This window comes from Melanotaenia boesemani, chromosome 7, assembly GCF_017639745.1.
Source record: "Melanotaenia boesemani isolate fMelBoe1 chromosome 7, fMelBoe1.pri, whole genome shotgun sequence".
NCBI lineage: Eukaryota > Metazoa > Chordata > Actinopteri > Atheriniformes > Melanotaeniidae > Melanotaenia > Melanotaenia boesemani.
In genome coordinates, this window is record NC_055688.1 from 19076828 (window position 1) to 19103206 (window position 26379).

General features: G+C 37.5%; 1 protein-coding gene across 7 annotated transcripts in view; it reads left to right on the forward strand.

Annotated features, from left to right (window-relative positions):
* Positions 1-26379, forward strand: part of diaph2 (diaphanous-related formin 2) — a 367693-nt gene that overhangs the window by 93068 nt on the left and 248246 nt on the right. For all 7 annotated transcript variants that reach the window (XM_041989577.1, XM_041989581.1, XM_041989580.1 and 4 more), the window contains 5 exons: positions 2552-2691; positions 20903-20977; positions 21090-21159; positions 21939-22075; positions 25354-25462. In XM_041989577.1, coding sequence (XP_041845511.1) covers positions 2552-2691; positions 20903-20977; positions 21090-21159; positions 21939-22075; positions 25354-25462 — 531 coding nt within the window. The remainder of the gene's footprint in view (positions 1-2551; positions 2692-20902; positions 20978-21089; positions 21160-21938; positions 22076-25353; positions 25463-26379) is intronic.

Consider the following 26379-nt stretch of genomic DNA (forward strand, 5'->3'; position numbering starts at 1 on the left):
TTAAACAATTTGGAGGAAATTTCTTGGGGAAACTTTTTCTTCTTTCAGTTATATTTAGTTGCAACTTTTTTATAAAATCTGTATGGTGATGGTTTGGAACCAACACATATTTGTCTACTTTTTTAATTATTTCGAACTTGAGCTTGTACTTAAAGGAGCAAACCACCCTTTGTAAAACTGCATGGTGCATTTTAAAAAGCTCAACCACGACCAAAGTCACCTTGGTGAGGCGGCTAGACTGGACTTCATACCTGCAAAAAAAAAAAAAAACAAAAAAAAAAACATCAGTGTGACTCAAGTATGTCACTTTGAAGCTTTGAAAGGTGGAGCTCTGTCGTGTTCCTCGGTCACTGTTAACCCAAAACACTTGTTTTGCTTTTTGGCATTATCTGATCCACTTCAAACAGCAGTGTTTTTATAAACTAGAATCTTCTCAAAAAATAATTTGACTGCGTTCATAGTACAAAACTTAATATTTTCAGGAGACAAGCAGTCGTTTTGTACAAACTTGCACGGCCTGAAATTATGATGGCAATGGTTGATTTAGTTCTTACTTTTTGGACGTCAAATTATCTTTAGATGGACCTGGGTTATTCTATCCATCACATGTGATGCACCTTCCTAATCAGCTGTTTGAATGACTCAGGTCCCCTGTCTTTGGTAGGTCCCTGCTCAGGGAGTATCGACTCTGTCAGGTAATTAATTCTGTGGCTTCAGATGTAGTCTCAGTAGGGAATTATTCCTGTTAGAGAATCTGTAGTCTCTAACTACTAAATGTGTTTTCAGTTCATGAGCACTTTTATTTAATGTGTTACTGAGGGATCTTTGCATGAGAACTATCCAGTTGTAATTCAGATGGAGGATCTAAGAAAACATATATGTTTACTGTTGGTCTTTTGACATTTTTTATCACCAACACTTTGAGGCATATCTGTAAACCTATTGGAGAAGTGTTTCAGTGAGGCAACTTTACGAACATGGCCGTCTTTAAGTTTTTTTTTTATTACTATTAATATTATTTAATTGTTTAGCAAAACTGAGATCAGCTGACATGGAAAGAACAGAATCATTGCTAGCTTGCAGCTTCCTGTGGTTTTCCTCTAAAGAAAGATAAAAAAACAAAAAGGTTTATTCATGTTGACTGTGCATTGCGGCAGAGCAGCAGGCTTCTCTTTTCTCCAGATAAATGAGGTGGCTTATTACTTCCCAAACTGCCTATTAGCACAGTTGACTTTGTCGGGAACCAGGCGTCCAGGGATGAACACTTTGGTGCTGCTTTTGCCAGGCAGTCTGGTTTATGCACATGTGATGCAGTCTCTGCAGTGTGTTTCCTCATGTGCTTTGTATGGTACCCTAAGTCAGTGGTTCTCAAACTGGGCATTGCAAAATTTGCCAGATAATTGTAAAAAAATAGATAGCCTACAATTGTCAAATAAATTAGGGATTTTTACCAGGGCTGTCAAAATTAAACCATTAATGAAGACATAAATCTTTGAAATTAGCACCTTTTTTTTTTAACAGATTAACACATAAACAACAAAGATTTTGGGCATGCAGGTACCTTGTCACAGCGGTCAGCCACCAAAAACCACTTTGTCCTCCTTATGTAAGAAGATTATGACAGTTTTATATAGTTTACATTTAGAGGATGCTGCAAGATGACCCATCTGATACACCACACAATTATTTACCAAGTTGTCGCATGGGGGTGGAGGTCGCGAACACTAACATATGTTGTCTTGGGAGGTCGTGGCTCATAAAGTTTGAGAACCACTGCCCTAAGTCAGCCACCTAAGATCTGGGCCATTTCAACAGTACAGTAATTACTAAATTTGCAAAGATTTAAAATTTTTTATGGCGCTCGTTCTGGCGATTGCGACATCATCAAACAGTCAATTAGCTTACATGGTTTTGTTGACTGACTGCTTGGAAAACAATATTAGGCCTTCAATGGATTCAATCACATAGAGACTGGAATCAAAATGTATCTCAAAGGATTGTACAGTGTTAAGTTCAGTTGGCAAGTGAGTGTAAATGTGTTTTCCTGTGGAGCTGAAAGTGTGTGTAATGCTGGCTGTAGATAGTCTCATTGTGTAAGCATCAGTGTAGCAACATATCCCAGTGGAGATTAAACACAAGAATCCATTTACTTCAACCAGGAGCTGCTGTAGATAGCATGTAGAGTCTGTATTCGGCTCCGAGTATAGTCCATCATTACAGCCTTGGTATTAGTATATGTCTCTGTGTGTGTGTGTGTGTGTGTGTGTGTGTGTGTGTATACATATATATATATATATATTTTTTTTTTATTATTATTATTTTTTCCAATACTAGATTCAAGAAGTCTAGTTTGTGGTGTTGTCGAGGTTGTTTGTAATAGTTATATTCATAATTTAAACGTGGGTTTATTTGGCTTCACTAACCACTCTGTATGTAAATATCAATGCCCTTTAGTGATAAACCAGGGCTGCTTTTAGGACATTACTGTAGGTCATGAGGTTATACTTAGGGATGGGAATTCAATAACTGTTTTACTTATTTTTGCTTGCAGGGTGGACTCAGAAACAGCAAGCATGAATGTACACTTTCATCCCAAGAGTATGTTCATGAACTGCGCTCTGGCATCACTGAAGAAAAGCTGCTCAATTGCCTGGAATCCCTCCGAGTTTCTCTCACCAGCAACCCTGTCAGGTTAGTAACTGCATCCTTTTCTGCTAGATGCTGTTAATGCTATAAAAAACTGTTTTAAAATAAACCTAATTGTTCTACCTTGTTGAGAGTCAAAAACAGGAAACAGGTACTAAATGTGTCATTTGCTGACATTTATGAAGAACATGGCCTCATCTGGCTCCGAGTGAAGCCTAGACTGGGGAGCATTTTTGACATCTAAGCCTTACTTCACAGGACAACTCCCAGTCCTTCGGCAGACCTTCAAACCTTGTTATGACTTTAACCTCTTTACTTTGTTGAACAAAGAACCATCCCCAACGCAATGCATTCACACAAACCTCACTGTGACTGATGAAGCACATCATGGTGTCAGGCTGTGAGACTTAAAATGTTCATTTTCTTTTTGTTCAGCTGTATTTGCATACCAGTCTGTCTACTGAGATCTACTGTAAATACAACTTGGATATGTTTGCGAGTGGAAAAGTATTGATGTTAAAAAGATGGTATGATGATATAAATGTCTGTACTATTTTAAAATGCAACATAACTGATTAAAAGTTAATGTGGACCAACGAGTGGCACATTTTAAGTGGTTACTCGATAAGTGGAATACATATTTATATTGACCCAGAGAGTAGACCTGTCAGCTTAGTCACAGAAGAGCTTCTACTTTAAGTAGAAGTACCATCATCCCTGGCTTAAACAATTTAGGAGAAAAAAAAAACAAGGCTGCCAAATTAGCTTGAAATTAAATTTCTCCATTATATGTACCACCACTTTCAGTTGATATCAATGTTTACTCCTCCTTTCTTTAAACTCAGATACATTTTCATCTCCATTTTTTAGAATGTATATTATGCTACTTCCACCCATCATACCCCTTGTCACTCTAAATTCGATGTTTTCCATGTGTGGTGTGTTACAAGTGACACAAAAGACATTTAAAAATCAGAACTGCCTTTCCAACTAGAGCTGGTATACCAAGATGCACTTCAAATGACCCACTGGAGCACAAACAGACCTCTACATCATCAGACTAAGAATGCCCAAACTACGACAGAAGGAAAATAAAAGGAACACAAACACAGCACTTCAAGAAATGCACATCAATCTCTGGACACCCATGCTGGACCTTTTTCAGAAATCTGGAAAAAACAAAAGGGAGGAAAAGAAGAGCAGTTGTGCCAATATTGTCAATCCTGGTTAGTGTTTGAAAAACTGAGAAGTTTTTTCTAAACACAACATCTTGCACTTCAAACCCAACAGCCCCCTTAGACACGAAACTGGTTCACCTGAAGGATTAAAACGCCCAAACATTAGCTGAGTGGTGTTGTTCTACTGGACCTTTTTTATAAGGGGAAAGCTAGCAATTACTTTATAAATGCATGGCACAACACAGGAGTTACAGCTCCTCAGGTCAGGACTTACTGGTTCATCTACAATGAATGATCATGTCTACATTCTGGCAGTATAGGAGCCAATGTCTGCAATCATCCTACTTACCAAATACCATCAAGAATGCTACAGCTGTCTCCTTTTCCTGCAGTTATTCTGACAAACTGAATACTGTCTTCTTTTTAATGTCTCTAAGTTCCTTTATATTCTACAAATTCGGAAGTTCTGTATAGTCTGAGTTTGTTTATGCCCTCTAGTGGAATCCTCTGTATGGAGGCATAGCACACAGGCAAGGATGTGAAACGATTGCGCTGGCAAGGCAGCTGCATATGTTAAGACCAGATTAAACAAATCTGGTGACCAAAACATGTTGGTCAGACGGGTAACAGCTCACAAGTGACAATGACCTAAACAAACCACAGACTGGGCAAGTGTCTGCAAGTCAGTGACAAATGTCACTTCAGTGACTTTCATAGTATGAATACCCCTACAGAGCTCATAAGCCTGACACTCCCCCGCCAACCGCTGAAGAAGCCTTTCAGTCGAGAGCAAAACATCTTCAGAAACGAACAGAAGATGTTCATTTGCTTTTTATTAAAGCATGTAGGAATCTCCCCATTGACTGCAGCGCTACGAAGCTCTGGCAAGATGTGGGGAGTTACATCAGCTTTTAAACTCAGAAAGGCCAGCTGTTGCCAAGGGTGTCTAACTGAGGTCAGGGTTGCCCTGTGGGTGTTTATAACAGGTCAAACCTTTAACCAGGGAGTTGCCTCCAACGGGTGGTTAGGCCTGACCAGGAAGCTACGTTTGGGAGTGTAAAGAGGAAGACTATACAGGTGTTGACCAACTCAGCTTCAGGGCTCATCTTTGTGCATCTTACTTCTGGGGAAAGTGATTTTTATTTATTTATTTAGTAAAGAATGGATAAGGTTACTTCTAATTATGGTAAATTTTCATTATTGTTATGGATCACAACACACAGGAATTCTTCATTTGACTCCACTATGTTAATGTAACCTTTGTATGCTGTCATATACTGGAAATAACCATGAAGAAGGTGCTAACGCAGTGCATTCATCCTTTTTTAATTCCTCCTTCACAATAATTATCAGCTGGGTTGATTTTAAATATTAATGTTTAATGTAATTTAAGAAAAAAAAAGTACATATAACAGGTGCACAGACGACAACTCACACTGGATTCAAGGCCAGGGAGTGAAAGTGCATATTGTTTAAACAATGTTTAAACACAGCAAGAGAAGAAGCCTGCCTGACCTGCAGCAGCAGGTCATTCCACATTTTAGCAGCTACAAGACAGGCTCTGTCTCCTCTGGATTTATAAAATGTCTTTAGAACAGTTACAAGCATCTTGTCAGCTGATCTAAGAGCGTGTTTATGGCATGCTAGGTTGAAGCAGGTAACACAGAGAAAAAGAGGCAAGACAATGAAGAGACTTAAAAGCAAATACCAAAATCTTAAAATGGATTTGTAGATAAATGGGAAACCAGTGAAGGGATGCGAAAACAGGAGTTATGAGCTTTTGTTTGCTTGTACCAAATACAGCAGCATTTTGCCTGGCTAATGCCATTCCAGTCCATGATCATCTGGATCATGAAGACCAGTCAGATTAATTTCATGTTTATGTTCCATGGGGTGGCTTTACTTGAAGCATATCACAAGTAGGTGCACCTGTTTTGAGTTATTTTAAATACTTGGCAGGTATGTTGGTCTCAGCAACTTGGAGAATTTTTACAGTTTTACAATGGATTTAGTCTGTCTGTTTCTGGCCTGTCATCTAATCCCACGCTAAATAATAGTGCCTTGTTGATTCAAAAGTGAAGGCTTGCCTGAATAATTTTCATGAGCTACTATACAGCATGCGCTCTTACATGCAGCCCAGACTGTCTGCTGGCTACCTAAATGTATTTACTGAAGACTCGGAAAATATTCGATATGCAATGGTTAAATATAGCCTTGGTCTCTGAACATGTGTTTAGGAATTCTAGAAATGCTATATATATATATATATATATATATATATATATTTATAAAACATTTGAAATAACTACTTATAATTTGTTAGACTTAAACTCCAGTATGTGATGATTGTAAGCCAGAACCAGTGCTTTATTTAACGGAGCATAGAAGCTCAGGCTGTAAGCTGAAATGAAAGTCTGACTAACGAAGTGTTGTTCTTCACTGTGAGTGCTTACCACTGCTTTTTGTTTTTCCTCTGATGTTTGTGCTGCCTGCTAATTTCCTCCCAGAGGCCTGTGTTTGTCTAATAGTTTAATTGGCTGGGCTGCACACCTGTTTGGCAGCTCAGGTGGCCATGGGGCCACTGTGCTGTGGGCCCTATCTCCCAGGCAGTCCCACACAGGTGTGTGGCATGCAGCCTTTGCAGATCCACCCACAGATGGCATTGCCTGGAGCATCCACTGCCTTCTCTGTTTCCACTCTTTTCTCCTCAGCTACCATGTTTTCTACTTCTCTTTCTGTTAAAAGTTCCCTAGCCAATTATTTATCCTCAGCTTCACCCCCCCCCCCCCCCCCCCCCCCCCCCCCCCCCCCCCCCCCCCCTTTTTTAAAAAAAAAAAAAAAAAAAAGAAATTTGTCATTTGGATACTGGCTGCTTAATTTAGAAGTGTCAGATTGACTAGCCACTTTTCATTAATTTCTTAATCCACTCAAATGAAGCGAGATGCCAACTTGCAGAAAATTACAGCTTGTCTTATATTCTAATTTAGAGGGAAAAATGTGCTGTCTCAGCCCAACAGTCTTCGCACTCAATTTATCTTTATTCTCAGTTTTTTTATTATTGTAAACTGTGATTAGATCTATTTCAAAATAGATAAAGTGAACTGCAAAAACTCAGTTTCCCCCCTTTTTTTTAAACAATTACTAAACCACTATCTAAACTTTTTTTTTAATTGTGTTTAGATGTTTTTGTATTTCTGTGCATGCTGTCCTTTTCTTGAGATTGTTTCAGTATGAAGTGATAGAGTAGGTTGGCCTTTTCTGATCTGACTAAGCTCTGAATTCCATCTCCTTCGCCTTCAGCATCATAAAAGCCTACCATATGATTGTAAAATCCCGATAGTAACTTCTATATTGGATCTTCCAGCTTTCAGATCCCTGAAACATTTCTTTTAGAAATATATAAACTGGGCTCCTAACTTTTCATCATTTGAAATCTTCATGGTTCAAGTCAGACATTTCTTTTAGAGTATTATCATGTGGTGTCTTTCATGAAAGCAGGAGACATTTGCTGACACCAGATTTTCTCTCTTTGTCTGTGTACTCAAGGTGTGGGCTGTTGTGATCATTTTGCCACTCTCCCTGAGTCTGAATCCGTTTTACCAGCTTTTCTCAGCTGAGCGCTTGTATCTTAAAGCCAAGGATTGCATGGAACAGTAATTGTGGTCTTCTTATGAACTTTGAAGTTACTGCGCTTGCTAAAATAAAGTTGTATATCCTCTTTACTATAAGCTGTAATTCTGTTTTTATAAAGCAATAAACAGCTCGCTCATTCAATCTAAGTAAAATCCTTAATAAATTAGATTCTTTCATTCCCACTTTTCATTATCTATGTGTAAAATATTTGATCACAATCAAACTCTCACATTTTTCTGACATATTTTTTACCAATTAAAATCTTCTCACATAGAATTTGATGCAAATGTGAAAAAAAGAACACAATGCTGCAAGTTTCTAAGATATTCTGAAGAAGTAAGAGGAGATAATGAAGATGACAACAGAAGATGAGCATATCTTTTACCTTTTTAACATTCAAGTGCTTTCAAATCATAAATGGAAATGATAAACCCCCAACGGCTACATTGCAAAGTGCCTTGTTGAGACCCATAAACTCTATATTTCAAAGTAGACTCTAATACAACTGACTGCATGTCCCCTGTTATTATTGCTGAGTTCCTCTCTTGTTTTTCCCACACATAATCTTTGATATCATCTTTGATTTTGACAGTTTTAGCTGCATTTTGAATGCAGGTGCATTCCCCTGAGACTAGCAAGTTTTTGAGGTGTCCTTTCCCCGACTTCTTCAATTTTAGAAGCAGGAAACAAACATTACACTATAGAACAGAAAGGTTTTTTTTCCCCCTGTTTAATTTAATTTCAGCTTAATTTTTAATTTTGCATCAATTCAGAGCAAAGTCATGTCAAGGTACTTTACAGACATAATCACTTCAAGCCAATTCATTATGATTCAATTAAAAGAAATCTACATTAGTCCAAGTCATAAAAACTGTGTGCATAGAAGCCAATTCATAAAAAAGACAATTTCCTAGCAAAGGAGAACAAATGGATTCCATCAAATTTTCCTTTTCGATTCAATCCCTTATCCTGAGCATACATGGGGCAGTGGGTGACTCCTTTTTTACAGAAAGGTAAAATCTCCAGCATAACCCGACTTAGAGAGGGCAGCTATCTGCCTTGATCGGCTGGAGATGGAGAGGACAGGACAGAGTGATCAACAAGAACCACAACTTTCAGCTAGGGATACCTGCTGAGACAAAAGAAAAGTAGTACAAGTTAATAATGTCAGAGATGTCATATAAGTATACATGGAAAGTAAAAAGCAAAATGATGAAAAGGGAGGGAAGTGCTCAGTGCATCATGGGACTTCCCTCGGCAGTCTAAAGTCCCATTTATGCGGACGGATGGACAGTTTCGTCCATCCTCGATTACGTTGAATACGTGTGTAATTTGGTCCATTTTCAGGGAGCTTAGCTATCCGTCGTAAATCCATTCTGCTTGAGACTGACGTGGTTTCCAAGCATCCAAAAATAGAACAGCTGCAAAATTTTGGGAAGCAAAGTGTCACAACGCTTCTGAAACGCTGTGTGGCGCACCTGGTGGAAACACTCTGACTAGATTTGACATGATCAGCTGCGAAGCTGCAAAACAGCCGCTTCCCAACAGAGGGGTAAGCCTATGGCAGCAACTAAAGTATAGCTAAAAACCCCTAAGATATAACAAAAAGGAAGGTTTTAAGCCTAATCTTAAAGGTAGAAAGGGCGTCTGTCTCCCAACCCAAACTAGGAGCTGGTTCCATAAGAAAGGGGCCTGATAGCCAAAAGCTCTTCCTCTCCAACTATTAGAGACTCTGGGAACCACAAGTAAACCTGAAAGTGAAATGCTCTGTTGGGGAAATATGGAACTATGAGATCTTCAATAAAGCTTGGTCATGGAGAGCCATATATGTGAGGAGAAGAATTTTAAATTTTATCCTGGATTTTACAGGGAGCCAGTTAGGAGGAGCTATAATTGGAGAAATCTCATCAGAACCCTCACAGGCAGCATTTTGGATCAGCTGGAGACTTTTCAAGGCATGGGGCAGCCTAATAATAAGGAATTACATTAGTCCAATCCTGAGATAACTAAAACATGGACTATTTTTTCTGCATTGCTCTGTGACAAGATGTACCTAATTCTAGCAATATTATGCAGGTGAAAGAAAGTGGTCCTCAACCTTAAACAGCCCTGGTTGGATGGTAATACATTTAACATATTGGCTTGCAGCAGTAAACACTTTTGACTATGTGAAATTCAATCGTTTTATTTTCACCTTTTTGTCTCTGTCATCTTGTGTTTAATCCCCAATAGAGATCTTAAAATGTCTTAACTAAAGGTGATAACCACAGGGGAAAGAGTGCAGTATAAACTGCAGTGTTTGAGCAAATAGCAGTATGAATCAAAAGAGAGACTAAAGTAAAAAATTAAACCACTGGGTCTAGGTTGTTTTGAGCCTCCTATTTACTGAAGCATCAAGTTAAACATTCCCAGTACTTTTGATCAGAGTAAAAACTCCAATTTAAAGAAATCACTTGTTCCTTCAGGCTCAAGAAACAAGTAATTCTAGTTGTGATTTGACACATTTAAACAAATTATATTTGATTTGCTTCATCTGCAGCTGTGAACCTTGGTTGAATACATTGCTTTCACAGGAGCGTGTTGTGAAATGACAACTGGGAAGCTAATGATTGCAATTAGATTAATCTAGCAAATGCTTATATGGTCAACTTCAAGACATTTTTAAGATGCTCTAAAACCCACTACCTTGAAGTAAAAGTTTTAAAGGTAGTAGCACTAACTCATACTCTTATGTCCCTTACTGTCCCTCTCTTGGCACTTTTCCGTCTACTGTGGGTAGAACAACCAATTAACACCAACACAAAAGAGCAGATCCATCTGTCCGTTTTCTGTCGAGACTGTTGAAGCCAGTATTAACTTCTAAGCGTCTCACAGGTTGTATACACTCCCTTGACAGCGTTGTCCTAAAATCTTGTCTGGCAAAGACACAAAGTGTGAACAATGACTGAGATTTTTTTTTGTGTGTGTGTGTGTGTGTGTGTGTGTGTGTGGCAGTTGAACTGAATCATCCTTACTTGATCATCTGTATTCATTTTATCCTGGATAAGATTAATCAAGCACATTTAAATTTGATTATTTTAAGTTCAGTATTTAAATGAATTGCAATGAAATAAAATGAAATTTAACATTTTAATCCTGAGTGAAAAGTAAAATAAAAAAAAAAAAAACTAACATTAATGCAGAAAAGCAACCTCAGACAACAGTGAAGATGCGTGTGTGGATCAAGCTCTCCTGCTTTTCCTTTTGATAATGGGAAAAAAGATACAATTCGATTACCTGTCATAATGATCAGGTGTTAATTTCCTCTATAAAGAGATGAGCATCGAACCAGGAGAGACACTTGATAACCACAACCTGAGCATGTTAAAGTAACAGAATATGTTGTAGCGGTTCCCACTGCAAAGAAGTAGAGTAAGTGGTTGTAGAAGCTTCCCCGTGGGGTAATATTTTCAGCATAGCTGTGAGACTCTTCTTGTAAGACACCAAGTGTTATTACAAACCACTCTCAGCTATCTTCTGCCACTTGTCAGGGAAAAATGAAACTGGAAAGATTTTAAAACTACACGATTGTTTAGCAGAGGTTTGTAGGATTTTCTGGTGTTATTTGATGGGAAAAAAAATCAGCCATGAATCCATTTTATGTTAACTTTTAAGGCTGATATAATAATTCTTGTTTCAGAACAGCTCAGAGTTTTTTTTTTTTCTTCCAATCTGACATGAATGTTATGCCATGTCTACAATGGACGTGACAAGCAGACAGAAGTGAGCAAGTTAACTAGTTTTTACCCTTGCGGCTGACTTCACAGTTGATGCTTGCCCTTCTCCCTCGGAGGCGCTGGAAATGATTTTGGAGACATTAATGTCCTCTGTGTCTGAGTATATTTTAAGAGTAATGCCTGTTTCATTTTATAGCACCATCTGTTCACCTCCAACATAGCCACATAGTTACAACCCCAGAGTGGTGCATAAATAATTGAGGAATATCTGATTTAAATTTTATATTCATTTATTAGGAAATTATTTTCCAGTATAATAAGGAACTGGCACGTACAAGATATAAATGTCATATAAATCTCTTAATTGTTGTCCTTAGCATTTCTTATCATTATTCTGTCAAGATCATGGTTTATGTTTTAGAATATATGGTGTCGGAACAAAATGGAGTATGCGGTATGGTGGATAATTTACAATTTGACTAAATCACTGGCATGTGTTTTATTGATGGCAAAATTGATTTAGAAAAAATCCAGAAATATTAGTTTTAAATATTATGTGTTATGTGTGATCATAGCACAGAATTCCATGTAATCTGCATCCATACAATAACAACAACATACAGACTCTAAGCAGCGTAATCCATCTCAGTCATGTGTTTAGATCCACTACAAGTATGTGGTGGTGTATTTGTCTTCAGAGTCACTTCCCTTTGCAGGTATTTCTTTTGTTTCCTCTTATTTTTCTTTGTTCTGGGTGTTTTTTGGGTTGCAGTCTTGAAGCAGAGCAGCCAATGACAACATGCAGGCATGAGGACTATAAAGCTAAAACAGTCAGTTCAAATTACTGTCTCTTTGCTTTAATGTTAAGTAAGACAATTCACCTTTCCTGAACAACCAAAATCACCTTGAGCTTCTGTATTTAGGTAAGCTGTGATGGTGTTCTAATGTTAATAGCACAAACACGTTCATACATCCAGGGAGGTGCTCACCAACACTGTCCAATGCATCTGCTGTAAAATGTTCCAGCAACAAGTAATTAGACAAAATGGTGACTTCATGCCATTGAAAACTTCTCTTTAAAAGATAGATACCAACTTCACTGAGGCCCTGACATTGTTTTTAAAAAAAGAAAAATGCATAAAAATGTTCAGGTGTGTGTGTATGTGGGGTAATCCACTTACACATAGACTCCAAAGTTTCACATTTATATTGCAGATTGTCAGCCGGTGTTAAAGCTGGGTTATGAAATCAAGCTGTGACTACTGGACCAAGAGATCCACTAGAAGTTTAAAGTACTCCTTTAGAGTGCTGAGCTGCTCCAGTTCCTGTTCCTGCTTGGCTACACCCATAATCACATTTGCACATTGCTGACACCAGCTACCATTATCAAGCAGCATTGCCACCCCAGTGGGTTCTGAGTTGTTTCTTTCCTGTAACCCAGTGAAACTTTTTTTTTTTTTTTTTTTTTGTGATGTTGTTATGAAAAATAAGTCACAGAGAAGCTACTTTCTCAAACAGTACAAGCAGCCATTAGCTGCTTTCTTTTGTGATAAATTACATTGAAGAACTGTGTCAGCCAGTAGGAGCCAGAGACCTGGGGTGTTATTAGCTGAGCTAAATGGAGTGACAGCATTTATAGAGTACACCACCAATGCCAGAGTCACTCACTGAACATTTTTTCAGCTTCTTGTTTTCTTTTAGGGACAGCATAGATTAGGGCTCCTTAATTCAGTGAAGCAGTCCTGCAGGTTTTCAATGTATCCCCGATCCAACACACCTGACTCAAATTATTGAGTAATTGTGCAGAACTTTGTAGACTGTTGAAGCCATTTAGTTTAAGTCAGTTGTGTTAGAGCAGGGGCACTTTGAAAACCCGCAGGAACATGGTGCTTGTAGGACCAAACTTGAGTAGCCCTGGCATAGATCAATTATTTTGACTCTACCTGCATCTTTAGATCCTTGAAGCACAAAACATTTCAGAACATTTCAGTAGTTTCTTCTTAGTTTACTTCAGTTCTTCCATATCCATTGACATGTCCGCACTTGGTGGAATTTATTTCACTCTTTTATAATTTTATGAGCAAGGGCCAACAATATAATAAAGAACAATATCTGTTAGAGTTTGAGGACTTTGTAAAGGATTTAAACTAGATTGTCTGGCTGATACTTTATAGTTATAATGTACATTTGTGTGTTGTGCATCTACATTTGTCATATTATGTTTCATCCAGGGAGTTAGATGGAATCATTTCTCTTTCTACAATATTAGTTTCATACTACCTACACCGCTTGTGCAAACAGTATATCAGAAAGTTATTCATATTATGTTACACTGAACTGGCAGTTACAGAGGCTTGCAGGATAGCTCTGTGGATAAATGTGATGGTGTTTTCCTATGATGTCTGTTGGTTCACTAGCAACAGGTCTAACTCTGTTGTCCACAACTATTCTACACCAATGAGCCAAATCCACACCACTCACGAGTGAAGTAACATTTCTTATCTCACAACAGCAGTAACTGTTAAGCTCTGGGAGTAGTTGTGGTCATGTAGCCAGGAAATGGGCAGATTCTGAGAAGGGCTGAAACATTATGGTAGAATGACTGGACCCACCAATGCCAACCTGGGCACTGGTGGGATTTCCAAGCTTCCCAAGAAAGAACAAATCAGTGTGTGTTATTTATTAAGAATATGTAGTGGAACAGGTCTACGATAATGTGAATCCATCTTTTTCCAAGACCTTGGTTCCAGATATCATGACATCCTCAGAAGTGTTTGTTGAGTCAGTCCCTCAGTGGCCTTGTGCTATAAGAACCCAAAGGACCCACAGCATGTAAGGTGGTCATGATGTCTTTCCCTCATCAGTGTATTTTTTGTGTTTATAGTCCAGAAGGTAGATGTTGAAATGAGACAAAAGCTCAAAGCACATCTGAGGCTCTTATAAACATTAGTTGTTTTTTTTTTCTTCACAAAAGCTCTGGAACTAAAAGCAGATTTTTTGCTTAACAGAAAAAAATTTTTTAACAACAAAGTAAGCCAAGGGAGGAAAACAGTGTCGTATGGCATCTTTGAGATGAAAGTAAAAAAGGTTTAAATTAGGGCTGTCAGATGATTAAAATTTTTAATCTGATTAATCACAGCTTTTAAATTGATTAATCATGATTAATCACAGCTTACAAATGAATCATGATTAACTGCCATGCCTGAAATTTCCCCTTTTTTGTATTGTATCAACAGAAAGAGACAATGCTTTTTAAATATTTACTGTTAACTTACCTTCTCTTGGGTAGACGTCAGATATCCAATGGTCAGTAAATGCAGCATGTAATGTAGTTCTATATGTTGTTCTAAATCACCTCTACCCTGTTCTAGATCATAATTCTGAATTCATATATCGCTGCTGTCGAGCGCAAACCTATCTCCAAAACGGTCATTTTTCAAAAAATGAAAAAAGCTGTGTGGTGTTGTAATAACTGGACATAATGTCATCAAACTTGGTATTGTGTTTTACTCATATATCTTTGTTTAAATATTTGTAAAACAACAGACAGACATAAAGGGTGACCAATAGTACTGATTTATGAAGGAAAACAAAAATCACGAATTTTGGACATAGGAGGTTTTTGCCCGCCAGTAACGATATCATCATCTCACCAACCGTCTCCATGGTAAAAAATTTCAATGATAAAACTACCAGGTGTGACGACTGAAGTTTAACAGCCAACATTGATGAAGAAATTCTGATCAAACTGATGATCTCGCTAAAAAAAACATTTTTCCTTTTATCCTTGAAGTGTAAGTTTGTGCAGCAGTGATAAAAGTCCTACAGCAGCATCACCCAAAGTAAACAACTGTTGATAAAATAAATCATTGGCTGTTTGTTTTACAGGTTTTTCTTCACTTTTTTACATAAACATTAGTTGTAATAATCAGTTCAATATTTTATAAAATCTACACCAAAAAAGGTCTCATTTGTGCCCCCTTTTCCTGGTCTGTGCTCCTGCATGGCCACCCACCAGAACTTTTCTAGACTCGCCCCTGCTTGTCTGAAGTATAAACCCTGTCTACCACCAGCCAACTACTTCGTTAAAAATGGGTCTTGCCAAAAATAATACTTTTGGATAAATTTGTGACGTGTGAACCATGATGTGCTAGTTTTCTCCTTCTCAGCTGAACCATAAACAAACACAACATAAGAGAAAAGCCGATCAGCTGATCACAGACAACCGTTATGATTCACGGAACAACACGAGAGTAGAAGGAGGAAGCAGAGACAACCAGAGATCCTCTTGAGCAGACACGTTGGTGTAAAATGCAGGTTAAAGAATGCAGAAAAAGTGTGGGTGTACCTCATCTTTCCCATCTCGCCTCTCCACGTCCTGCCGTCATAACAGCGAAATCGCGATGTATGAGGCTTGTCATGCCGCACATGCATTAATTGCTTTATAAATATTAATGCAATTATTTACCTAAATTTGTTACCACCGTTAAGGCGTTATTTTTGACAGTCCTAGTTTATATATAACTTTCTCTTGTTTACTGTTAGCAACATTTAACCTGAAGCTTTTTCCAAAAGTAATGGGGTGACTCTACACAAAAAAAAAAGGTTTTTGGTTTGCACCATCTCTGGCATCATTCCAGAGATCACTGTCACTACAAGGGCAGATCTTTGTCTGTATTTTTATTGTTGACTATTTTCTTTTTTTCTCTCTCTCTGTAATGCTAGTTTTCCTCGCATACTTCACTTTCAGGTTAAATGTGTGCAAATTCTGTCACATTTAGGGATTTCTTGTAGACTTGAGACTCTTGTACGTATCAGGCTATTTCCTCTTAGGCTGGATTTGCTGAGGTGGCCAGTCCTGGTTTAAATTGGCCGTTGCATAATAAAATCAGACAATTGTAAATGATTTTTATTAGAATTGAAGGATTTATTTAAAATAATTTCTAAATCTTTGTTAATTCCCTGCCATAGTCATAAACATCATTCTCAAGATTATTTTTAAGGTCCTCAGAGAGCTCTTGAGATCTTGGCAGTGTGACAAAGCACAGTTTAATAGCAATGAGGACATCAGAGCTTGTATGTCAGAGCTTTAAAAAACACATGTTCCACCTATCACTCTCATGAGGAGGAGACTGGCACAAAATCTGAGACCGTGTTCTAATATTATGAAATTTAAGGTGTGGTAAATCTAACTATATTTACTTTTTGTGAATGAAAATTACCACAAAACATATTTTTTTTCTGTAACCATGATTAGTTGGTATGATTTCAAACATAAAAGTAATTTCAAACTATGGGGTTTACTTATTTTCTGAAGTAACTGCATATACTATGTGTATTTTTATGAGTCAAACATAACAGTACTGAAAAAAAGTGGTATTGAAGTTGTTACTGGTCTATTTTAGTTTATTTTAATCAAATAAATCAAAGGTATATTTATAAATAGTTATTATTCATTCATATGATATGCCCTATGTATTTTAGCCATTTCAGCACTCTATTAAATTGATCATAGTGTAATGTAGTCCCACATTTTGAATGGTGAATCACTAAGCAGAGACCAGTGGTGCTTGGTTTCAAGCTATGCTGTTCAGCTCCATTTGTTTCATCAGTACATTGGACCTCAATTGGAATTCTTTAGCTCTCAATGGGTCAGTAAACCCACAGAGGGACAGTTGCATAGCTTGGTCTGTAATGCAGTATGAGACATATGTTACTTGGACAGAAGCTTTGAAGCTCCTCACCTATTTCTGGTAAAGTATTGAAACTGGTTTATAAACTTAATTCACTGCCCACAAAACCTTCTAAACACAAGCTTAGCAATCAGCCAAACAGAAGGTGAGACAGTCGGATATTCACTATTTTGCCCGAGTTAATTTCTAACATTTTATTTGCTCATATTTGTACAACTCTTAACACACTTTATGTATTTTTCACCATTTTATTCAGAATTTTTTGCTTTTTAACTTTATACTGTGCATTACTCACTGTTAGCTCTTGTATTCCCTTTAAAAAAACAACGCACACCGAAGAATAGCCCTTGTAGTATAACTTAGTATATAGTTAGATATTAATTAGCATGGGTATCAATACTTAAATACTTAAATGTCTGCTGGTTCGCGAAAAGGATCAGCCGCCTCAGCCCACATTGAGCAGGCACTGCAGTGGGCAGCCCTATGCCTGTCTCCCTGGGGAAACTATTGTTTGCAACAGTGATGTGCGTGTCAGGGGAGGCGTCATGATAAAGAAAAAAACATACGATAAATATTAATATTTTCCACTGATCTGTGTTAAAAATGCATTTTCAGTATGACTCTAACACGTTTTTGACAGTTTATTAAGTAAAAATTGCCAAATTTGAGTTTTTCCTGATCAAATCCAGTGCAGAAACCCCGGTGGAGGCACGGGCAAGCTGTGCCTCAGCTCTGACTGTGCCATCCAATACAAACTGGGTTGCATGACACGTGCTGTTTTCTGTTCCTCAGCATATTGCCAATATCAACTTTACAGAAATATTTGTTGGCTCGTCCTCGCGCAATAGAGTGCAGCTCTGAGCTGCAGGATGATGAGCAGATGTTTTCTTTTGGTCTATGATCAACCTGAAAGTGAATTGCGCGAAGCTGCTACTGACTGATCACACCCTTACTTACAGACAGATATTGATTCCTTGTAATGTAGACTGTAGACAAAAGCATTTAAAACGTTAATCTTGTAAAACGTCTTTTTGTAATTAATTCATTCATTTTATAGAAGTAGATCATATTAATTAGTTTGTTTCTATTGTTTCTGTTGTTTACTTGATTGAAGTTTTTTTTTTTTTTTTTTTTTGCAGCACAATGAGCAAACTATCTGACAACACTGACTGAGGCTGCATGAAGACTGTATCTCTGCACAAACTAATAGAGCTTCATTTGACATTGTTAATGTCTTTTCTTATATTTATTAATAATATTTTGTTGTGTTGTTTGGATTGGTATTTTTGTTGTTTCCTGTGATTCCCCCCCCCCCCCCTCGTTTTACAATAGTATCAAGTATTTTTTTAGTAGTGTTTTTTTATTTAGTTAAGTGAAAGCATACAGTTTGACAGATATATTGACAGATATTGTCATCACGGTGTAAATGTGTATGGTGATGATTGTCACAGTTTTATATTTAAAATATTATTTAAAATCCACTGAAAGTACGATCCGTTACGATTCACATACTGGTCTGCTTGGAATCATAATTTGTCATGGAAGTTTCAGAGAAAAGTCACTAATATATATATATATATATATATATATATAAATTTCTTCCCTCTGACCAACTATCATTTTTTCACTTGCCTGCAGAATGTACATGATTGCAGCACTTAACAAAAGAATTAAAGCCATCAATATTATATGAACAAGTTCTCTGCAAGTTAATGAAATCCTTGGATATATGCCCTCATTAGAAGAAAAGACTGATAATGAAACTATTTCATTTCATCTTATTTGAATGTTTTAAAAGACCTCATATATGAACAAACATGGGTTTTCATCACATTTACATTATGTGTTTTTTTCCTCAGTTACCTAAAAACGAGAGGCCTGTGTGACTGAAAAACCCACTTATATAGCTCCTCAACTGTATTGATGTGGCTCATTTTTTTGGAATACATAATACTATTATGAGGGAGAGTATTGTTATTTTAATTTTTTTTTATTAGTATTTGTAATAGTATGCTGTCTATGGAGGCAGTTCTTCAAAAGAGCTGAGAGGGAGCATTCATACATTCAGAATTAATCAAGATTCAAGAAGTCTTTATTGTCATTACGCATTCACAGGAGAAACTTTCTTTTGGTATCTCTCACCTTAAAGTTAAATACACACTAAAAAAAAAATTAGATACAGACAAAAAACTGTATCTTAGACAATCCAAAAATATTCTGGGGGAGGTAGGTGAATCTGTATTTGTATACAAGATGCTACAAATGTTACTGAAGCGGCGTGTTTGGTGTAAGTTTAGGACACACAAAGGACAAACTGCAGAAGACCTAAAGGCATGTGGGAGAGGACAAACAAATGGTAGGCACTCTGAGATGTAGAAACATTTAGTGCATTAAAAACCTTGAGGAGTGCTGCGTTGTGTTGCAACCTGAAGCAAGACTTACATTTTATAAGAAAAGCATACTGCAAAAAAAAAAAAAAAAAAATCCCTGTCCCTCTACTTCTTTTTTTTTTTACATGTCTTTTCTTTTTCAGTCTAACAGAAATACACAGAAAAGAAACTTAAAGCTGAGAATTACAGCATGGACTAGGTACCGGGTTTTTTTTCTCATGTGGTACCAAACTACAGTCAAAATAAACCTTTTCTGTAGTTTATGAAAAACAAATTAATTGAAATTGTTAGAATATTACTGAAGCTTGCTGTGTAGTCAGCATATACTATTATAGTGTTCTGTGATAACAACTTTTAATCTGTAGCCTTTAGTACAGTTAGACTGTGTAATAAACAGTTTCTTTTCACAAATATTGGCCCTATTTCCTGCTTTCCAAAGAGTGACATTTCCAGCGTTACTAAGGAGCGTAAAAATGACTGGACTGAATTGTGCTCCCTCATCCATGCCGACTTCTTTTCTTCTTTGTTGTCCCACTTTTTTATCACAGAAATCCAGCTGCATTATTATTTCTACAGTAAACTGGTACAGTTTGTTCTGTCTTCTTTTCCCTGCCCATGTCAAAGGAAACAATCGAATTGGAAGAGTCTCGGTGAAGCCCTATTTATAAGACGTTTGTGAATATTATGGCGTTTTGTTTTTATTAAGCAAACAGATCATCATTATATACCACAATCTAAACTAACAACTTATAAATTGGCTCTGCTTGTCTACGGGGGAAATTTGAGCAATGGCAAGTAAGGAGTTGTTGGTGAGTTCTAATTTAGTCACAGATTAAAGAAATACCTCAACTTTGCTTGCTTCCTCAGGCAAATGCATCTCATCCCTAATTGAGGGTCTATTCCGACTCACTGAATCAATACAAACGGCTTTCGTACTCAAACCATTATTATTTCAAATTATTGTCAAAAAGGCGGGATAAATAATTGACTTATGCCCCGTTAATGCTGGAAAATTGCTTCATGCATTCTGCGTCATTGACAGTTAGGGGCCTGAAAACAAGTAATGCTAATAACATAATCTGGCTGTGACCACTCTGTCCCTCCTACTCCCCACCTCCCGTGTCTCTCCCAGCTTAGACAAACAGGCTCATCTGCACTGGATCATTTGCCGTCTCCTGATATGCTATGGTTTATAGCCAATTATCTCTCACAATCCATTATCGATTACAGCGTTATCTTACTTGCATTGCTTAATCTTTTGGCACAGTAACGTAGCGGGGGGGGGGGGGGGGGGGGTGAGCTGGATGCTAACTGCTTGGTGATGACAGTGCTGGTTAAGATGGATGGGTGTTCATTTATGTGTAAATGGTTGCAGTTTAAAGTCAAACTGATTCAGACTTTGTTCGGTATCAAGGAGAGGGCAGGGTGGTTGAGTTGCAGTGCTCTCTGTTAAGAATAAAAAAAAAAGTATTGAGTTCAGCGTTGAACTTCTGCTGGTTTGTCTGAATGACTGACTCCTTTGTGAGGCTATCTTACTATTATTCATGCTTGCTTTCTTATTTGAACCCCCATGACTTACAGTGACTCAACAGTGTAATAGTATAGACTGGAAATAATTTTTTTCTCTTTTATTTGTCTTTTTCCAGTTGGGTTAACAACTTTGGTCATGAGGGTCTTGGCCTCCTTCTTGATGCTCTGGAGAAGCTGCTGGAAAAGAAACAGTGAGTTGACGCTTCTTACATCCCATTGCTCTGTTATTTTGTAACACCAGGTCCTTTTCCTGTTATTACAATACAACCAAATTCTCCTTTTTTTATCCTTTTTCTTTCCCAGGCAAGAAAATATTGATAAACGGAACCAGCACAAACTAATCCAGTGCTTGAAGGCTTTCATGAACAACAAGGTTTGTATTAATCAATAGTGAAGAGTGGATCGGCCTAAATGGTGCCTTAGATTTCATTTGATGCCAGTTTACTTGCATGAACAGAAATTGCTCAGAGCCTAAACTTAAATGTCTCGGAGATCATTCAAAATTAGTTATTTCTTTAAAAGCTTAATTGGGTTAAATTTAATATACAAATAAATACATTAAAATGACAAGGGCAAGGCTTAATATGGTTTGATTGAATATTTTAGGATTAATGGATTATATTAGCTCAGGTGGTATGGATTCCAGACCTGATTTGAATTCGGCTGCTGAGAAGCCTGGGATAATGAATAAGAAAAGTGAAGCTAATTTTACCATTTTAAGCCTACAGTCTCAGATCTTTTAATTATCCTTTTTTGGGAAGGGCTGGCTCATTTCTCAAAAGTGGCACACATTTCAAGGATAGATGAGCCATTGATATTTCCGCTCGTAGAGTTAATCCCCACACGTGGTCATCTCAACCCAGTACTTCAATTGTGGGGAGACTAAAAGGTACAGGAGACTATAAGTATTTGTCCCTGTAGTCCTGTCCTGAATTGAATTAATTCATCATCGTCTCCATTTTTTCCCATGGCCTCTTTGTCCCTCCTTAAAAGAAGATTAAGGCTAACTTTAACTTATGCACAATAGAGGTTTTTTTATGTAATTCATTTTCCTACATGGTGTAAAAATTCTCTATGAATGCTAATGCTCTCATTAATTTATACCCAACGGACCTTTTCTGTGTTCTACGTCATCTCTTCCTTGTCTCACAGTATGGACTGCAAAGGATCTTGGGAGATGAGCGGAGCTTGTTGCTGCTGACACGAGCGATCGACCCTAAACAGACCAACATGATGACAGAGATTGTCAAAATTCTCTCAGCTATCTGCATTATTGGAGAGGAGAACATGTAAGTTTAACTTAGTTTAGCTGAATTTACGTCACACTCTCAGACGTCAGACATGTGCAGATATTCTATTAAAAGACACCTACTCATTCCCAAAGAGTCTGACATAAGATAATAACACTATCTTAGTTGAAGGGTCCGTGCTTCAAATCATTTCAAATAAAAAGGATGCTGATTAAATTTCATTAAAGGGATCTAAAGTTCGGACAGTTTTTGATGATGCTGTGATGACAACTAATTGACTATCAGTTTTAATTGGCCATCCCTAATATGTATAAATGAAAGTCACAGATGTTTAGGAACTGACTGCATGTTTTCTGGAGTTTGCTTATTGGGGAAAATGCCAGCTGATCCAGTATCACACCAACACCTATGTATGTGTGTCAGTCAAATCTAATGTAATCTGTAAGAAGGATTGCCTTGTACTTAGGTGTTTGGAAACTAACCATTGTTATGTATTAGCATTCACAGCTGAGGAAGAACATGTTTCTTTAAATTTCTTAGTAAGTCCGAGCTGATGCAGAAGCAGAGCTGCATTATTTGAAAATCCTGTGTGAATAAAAAGAAACATGAAAAAAGTGGGGAAAACAAGAAAAGTCCTGGTTCACATCTGATATGCTCAATGACACCAATGTTTCAGAGGCAGAAAGAGTGGCACTGTAGCATAAATGTTTCTGCACTGGGTGGCACATATTCTTATAGAGACTACACGTCATGCACATGCTGCATGTTTCTCCACTGTGAGCATATGCTGCATCTACAGCTGACCACAGACTGTAGAAACCACATGGTACAATGCAGCTTAGTCTATTTAATGTGTTGAACTAGTCGGTATAGTTGGGCACGGACACAGCCTGGCTGACAGCTTATAAATTGGAGTTAAGGGAGTGTTTTTTTATTGTTTCCCACAGGACTAGACTAGAATAACAATAGCACTTCAAAGTCAAGTCTGTATGCAGTAGAGGAAATAAACAAACCCACATATTCTGTTGGAGAAGCTGAGTTCAGCAATGTGTCTTATATCTCTGACCACCAATAAGCCTGTGTGCTTGTAGTTCTGACCCTTAGTGTGCATAGTTTTTAAAAGAGTTTTTAACTGCAGAATATCAAGAAATTTTATAAAACAGATTTTTGACATCTGCTATTTTTGCTGAAAAACATGTTCTCTTAATTGTCAGGCTTCTTTAAGATATCAGACAAATCTTCAGCAACTGCTACTAACAGGTGTCTATTGACAGGTAAAACAAATAATCGTATGTGGTATTCCCTGAAGGAGCTTGCATTCATTCCTTTGTCTTGGAATGTAAGATTTAGACATTTGTCAACACATCTGTAAGTTCCATGTTGAAACCATTAGCAGGGAGGAACCCTGATCAGTCATTCAGACAGGATGAAACAAAGCAAAACCATAAAGTCTGGCAAAAGGATAAGATACGCTACATAAGCAAATCAACAAACATTTATAAGAATATTGAAAACCTTTTTTCAGTATGTTATAGCACATCTGAAATTATAGTTGAGGAGACAAGTTTTTGTGAGAAGATGGCGCCAGGAAGGCAAAGTGGTCTGGCAAACATCACTGTCAACAAATTGTGGAAGAAAACCTGAAATGAAAAGCTCATGCTGTTGCCAGTTTGGAGGGGTTCGTTGGTTCCTTAGGTGATAAGATGCAGTTTGGTTTGAGGTGATCGGATCGTGACTCGCTCCACTGGCAGACTTGTGGGTAAGGAGCGTTCCTCAGATCCATTTTCTCTTAAGTTGCCTCAAACATCCCATTTTCAAACCAATAATGTTCCCTTTCAGGAACAGCTAATCCTCCGGTTTTGTGTGAAACATCCAATTGTGGCATCTGTTGATCAATAAAATTCCATAGCATTGCATATGTGTGTGTCTCTTGTTGGGCCTTTTGTCCCACCAGAATCCACTGCAGAAAGGTCAAAATGCAGACAACCAATAACATTAGGTTGATTAAATATGCTTTGAAATTAATACAGACACTCAATGTAATTATGCATTTTGCAGGTAGACATACAACCATTATAATTATAATATAATTATATATTATTATGATATATAATCCCTATTAATTACAATCATATAACTCTAAAACTATGCAGAAAAACACACACACACTCACTATATTAAGCACATACCAAGTTTAGATAGTATCATTGTGTTTGTCTCTTACTGTTGTCACTCAGAGAATCCACAAATAGATCAAAGTAAACACTGAGATTTTTGCCATGATCATAGTCTCACCTTAAAATGTCCGGATCCTGTGGAAATGACAGCCAAAGGAGCTGAGGTGTCACTTTTTTTTTTTTTTTTCCGCTCAGAAAGTTCTCTGTCAACCCATGTTGTGACTCTGACTCATGTTCAGCACCCACTTTGGCTGACAGCTTCAAAAGAGAACACGACAAGTTAAGCAGGTCTATCTTGCCTGTTTTGTAGCGTTGTCTGAACTGGCTTTAAAGCTACTCAGTGTGCAGTTCCCCATATTTGCCTGAGACTTTGTAATGTCTGTCACAGAGCAATTTCCTTCTATTCACCTCTGCATTGGACTTGTTCTGCATATGCACTTCTTTTAGCCAGACTTATGATTTCACCTAATTTTACCATCATGAAAGTGTGTTCCTGCAAATTAATAAAAAGAGCTTGTAGCGAGTATGTGAGGCACGTGTTATAACACATTTAAACAGGAATTTCTAAATTTGATGAGGACAGGAGTTGCATATTTCATTTATAATGCAGATATATTCTAATTCACTTCTCACCAAGTTTTTGTGGTCATGTTTGTGTTTATATCTCTGATTTTTTTTCATTTTCTACTAAGAGGCTGCAATTCTCAAATAGCCTTTTAAGCTTAGCTGCCTTGAGCTGTTCTAAGTACTCTAATGTGCTTACCTTCTCAATAGGTGTATTCGAACATAAGTCCAGCTACAATAATCTGCACCTTAACAGTCAATTTGACAACTAGACACATTTGCAGCAAAAAAAAGCCTGTTTTTGTCCAGCCTCACTTTAGTAACAGAAAAAAAAGAAGTCAAAATTGGATACCTCTGCAATAATGGACCTGATTCCAAACAAAGAGATAGAAAGCAGGAGAATTTGTAAGAGTGACCAAAGACTGACTGAGCAAATGTTCATACTAACACACAAGGGGAAGATAAGATACATGGTGTTTGAGCTGAAAATTGTGAGTAAATGTCCTGTCAGTGATGTGATAAAAGTGTTTGTTGACTTTTGTGTTTGCCTGCTCCCGGTTCCCTGTTTTCTTGCAGCCTGGATAAGATTCTGGCTGCCATGACAATCGCTGCAGAGAGAAACAATAAAGAGAGGTTTGCTCCAATCGTGGAAGGACTGGAGAACCACGAGGCCCAGCAGCTTCAGGTGAGTAATTAAGCACGCACACACTATGTCATTATTCTGCAGCACATTACTTACAACACTGCAGTGTTTTTTTCCTGCTGTTGAAGAAAAGCATACTTTTCAGGATGCTTTGAAACTCCGTTTGCTCTGATTCAAGCATGTAAAAAAATCTAATGTTGTGCAGTGGACCAAACCAGGCACAGTGTCGTTCACATAAAGAATATTTTGCCATGACGGCTACATTTGGTGCAAGCAGGACTACACAAATAGTTCATCTCACCATCAGCTGTCTCCATGGACTTGTCCTCATCGGAACCCCTCAAACACATGGCAGGGTCTGATCATGATGCTATTAAAATACACTCCACGCTCCATTAGTACAGCTCTAATCAAAAGCACCTGGGCCATTGAGCACCTCTGCTGAGTCGCTCACTTTCTTTTGCAGACACCTAAAAAATTAATAAAAAAGAGAATATGTTGAGTTCTATGATTTTTTTTTTGTCTTCTGTCGTTTTCTTACATTTCCTCTTCCTCTCACTGCTTTTCTCTTTTTTTTTTTTTTTTTTTTTATCTCACATCCTACAAATACTTCCCCTTGCTTTTTTTTTTTTTCTATGTTGCTGTCAAGTCTAGTCTCAGAGGACTCTGTGTGAAAGGGCAACAAAGCACTATACCTCTCCTCATTTTCACTTGTGCTCTTCAGCAGCAGGAAAAAATAAAACTATATAACAGCTACAACAACAGCACTTAAAACATGTTTTTGTGGAAGCCAAAGCAGGGAATTACTGAAGGAATTAGTTTAGCTGCAGGGCCCGAGAAGTCATGAAGGAAAAGTCATGAAGGAAACTGATGAGGCAGGCGGTGGCAGAGAAAGTAGATTTTTTTTTTTTTTTTTTTTTTTTTTACTGTTGTTTTTCCTTTAAATTTAGCTGTTAATG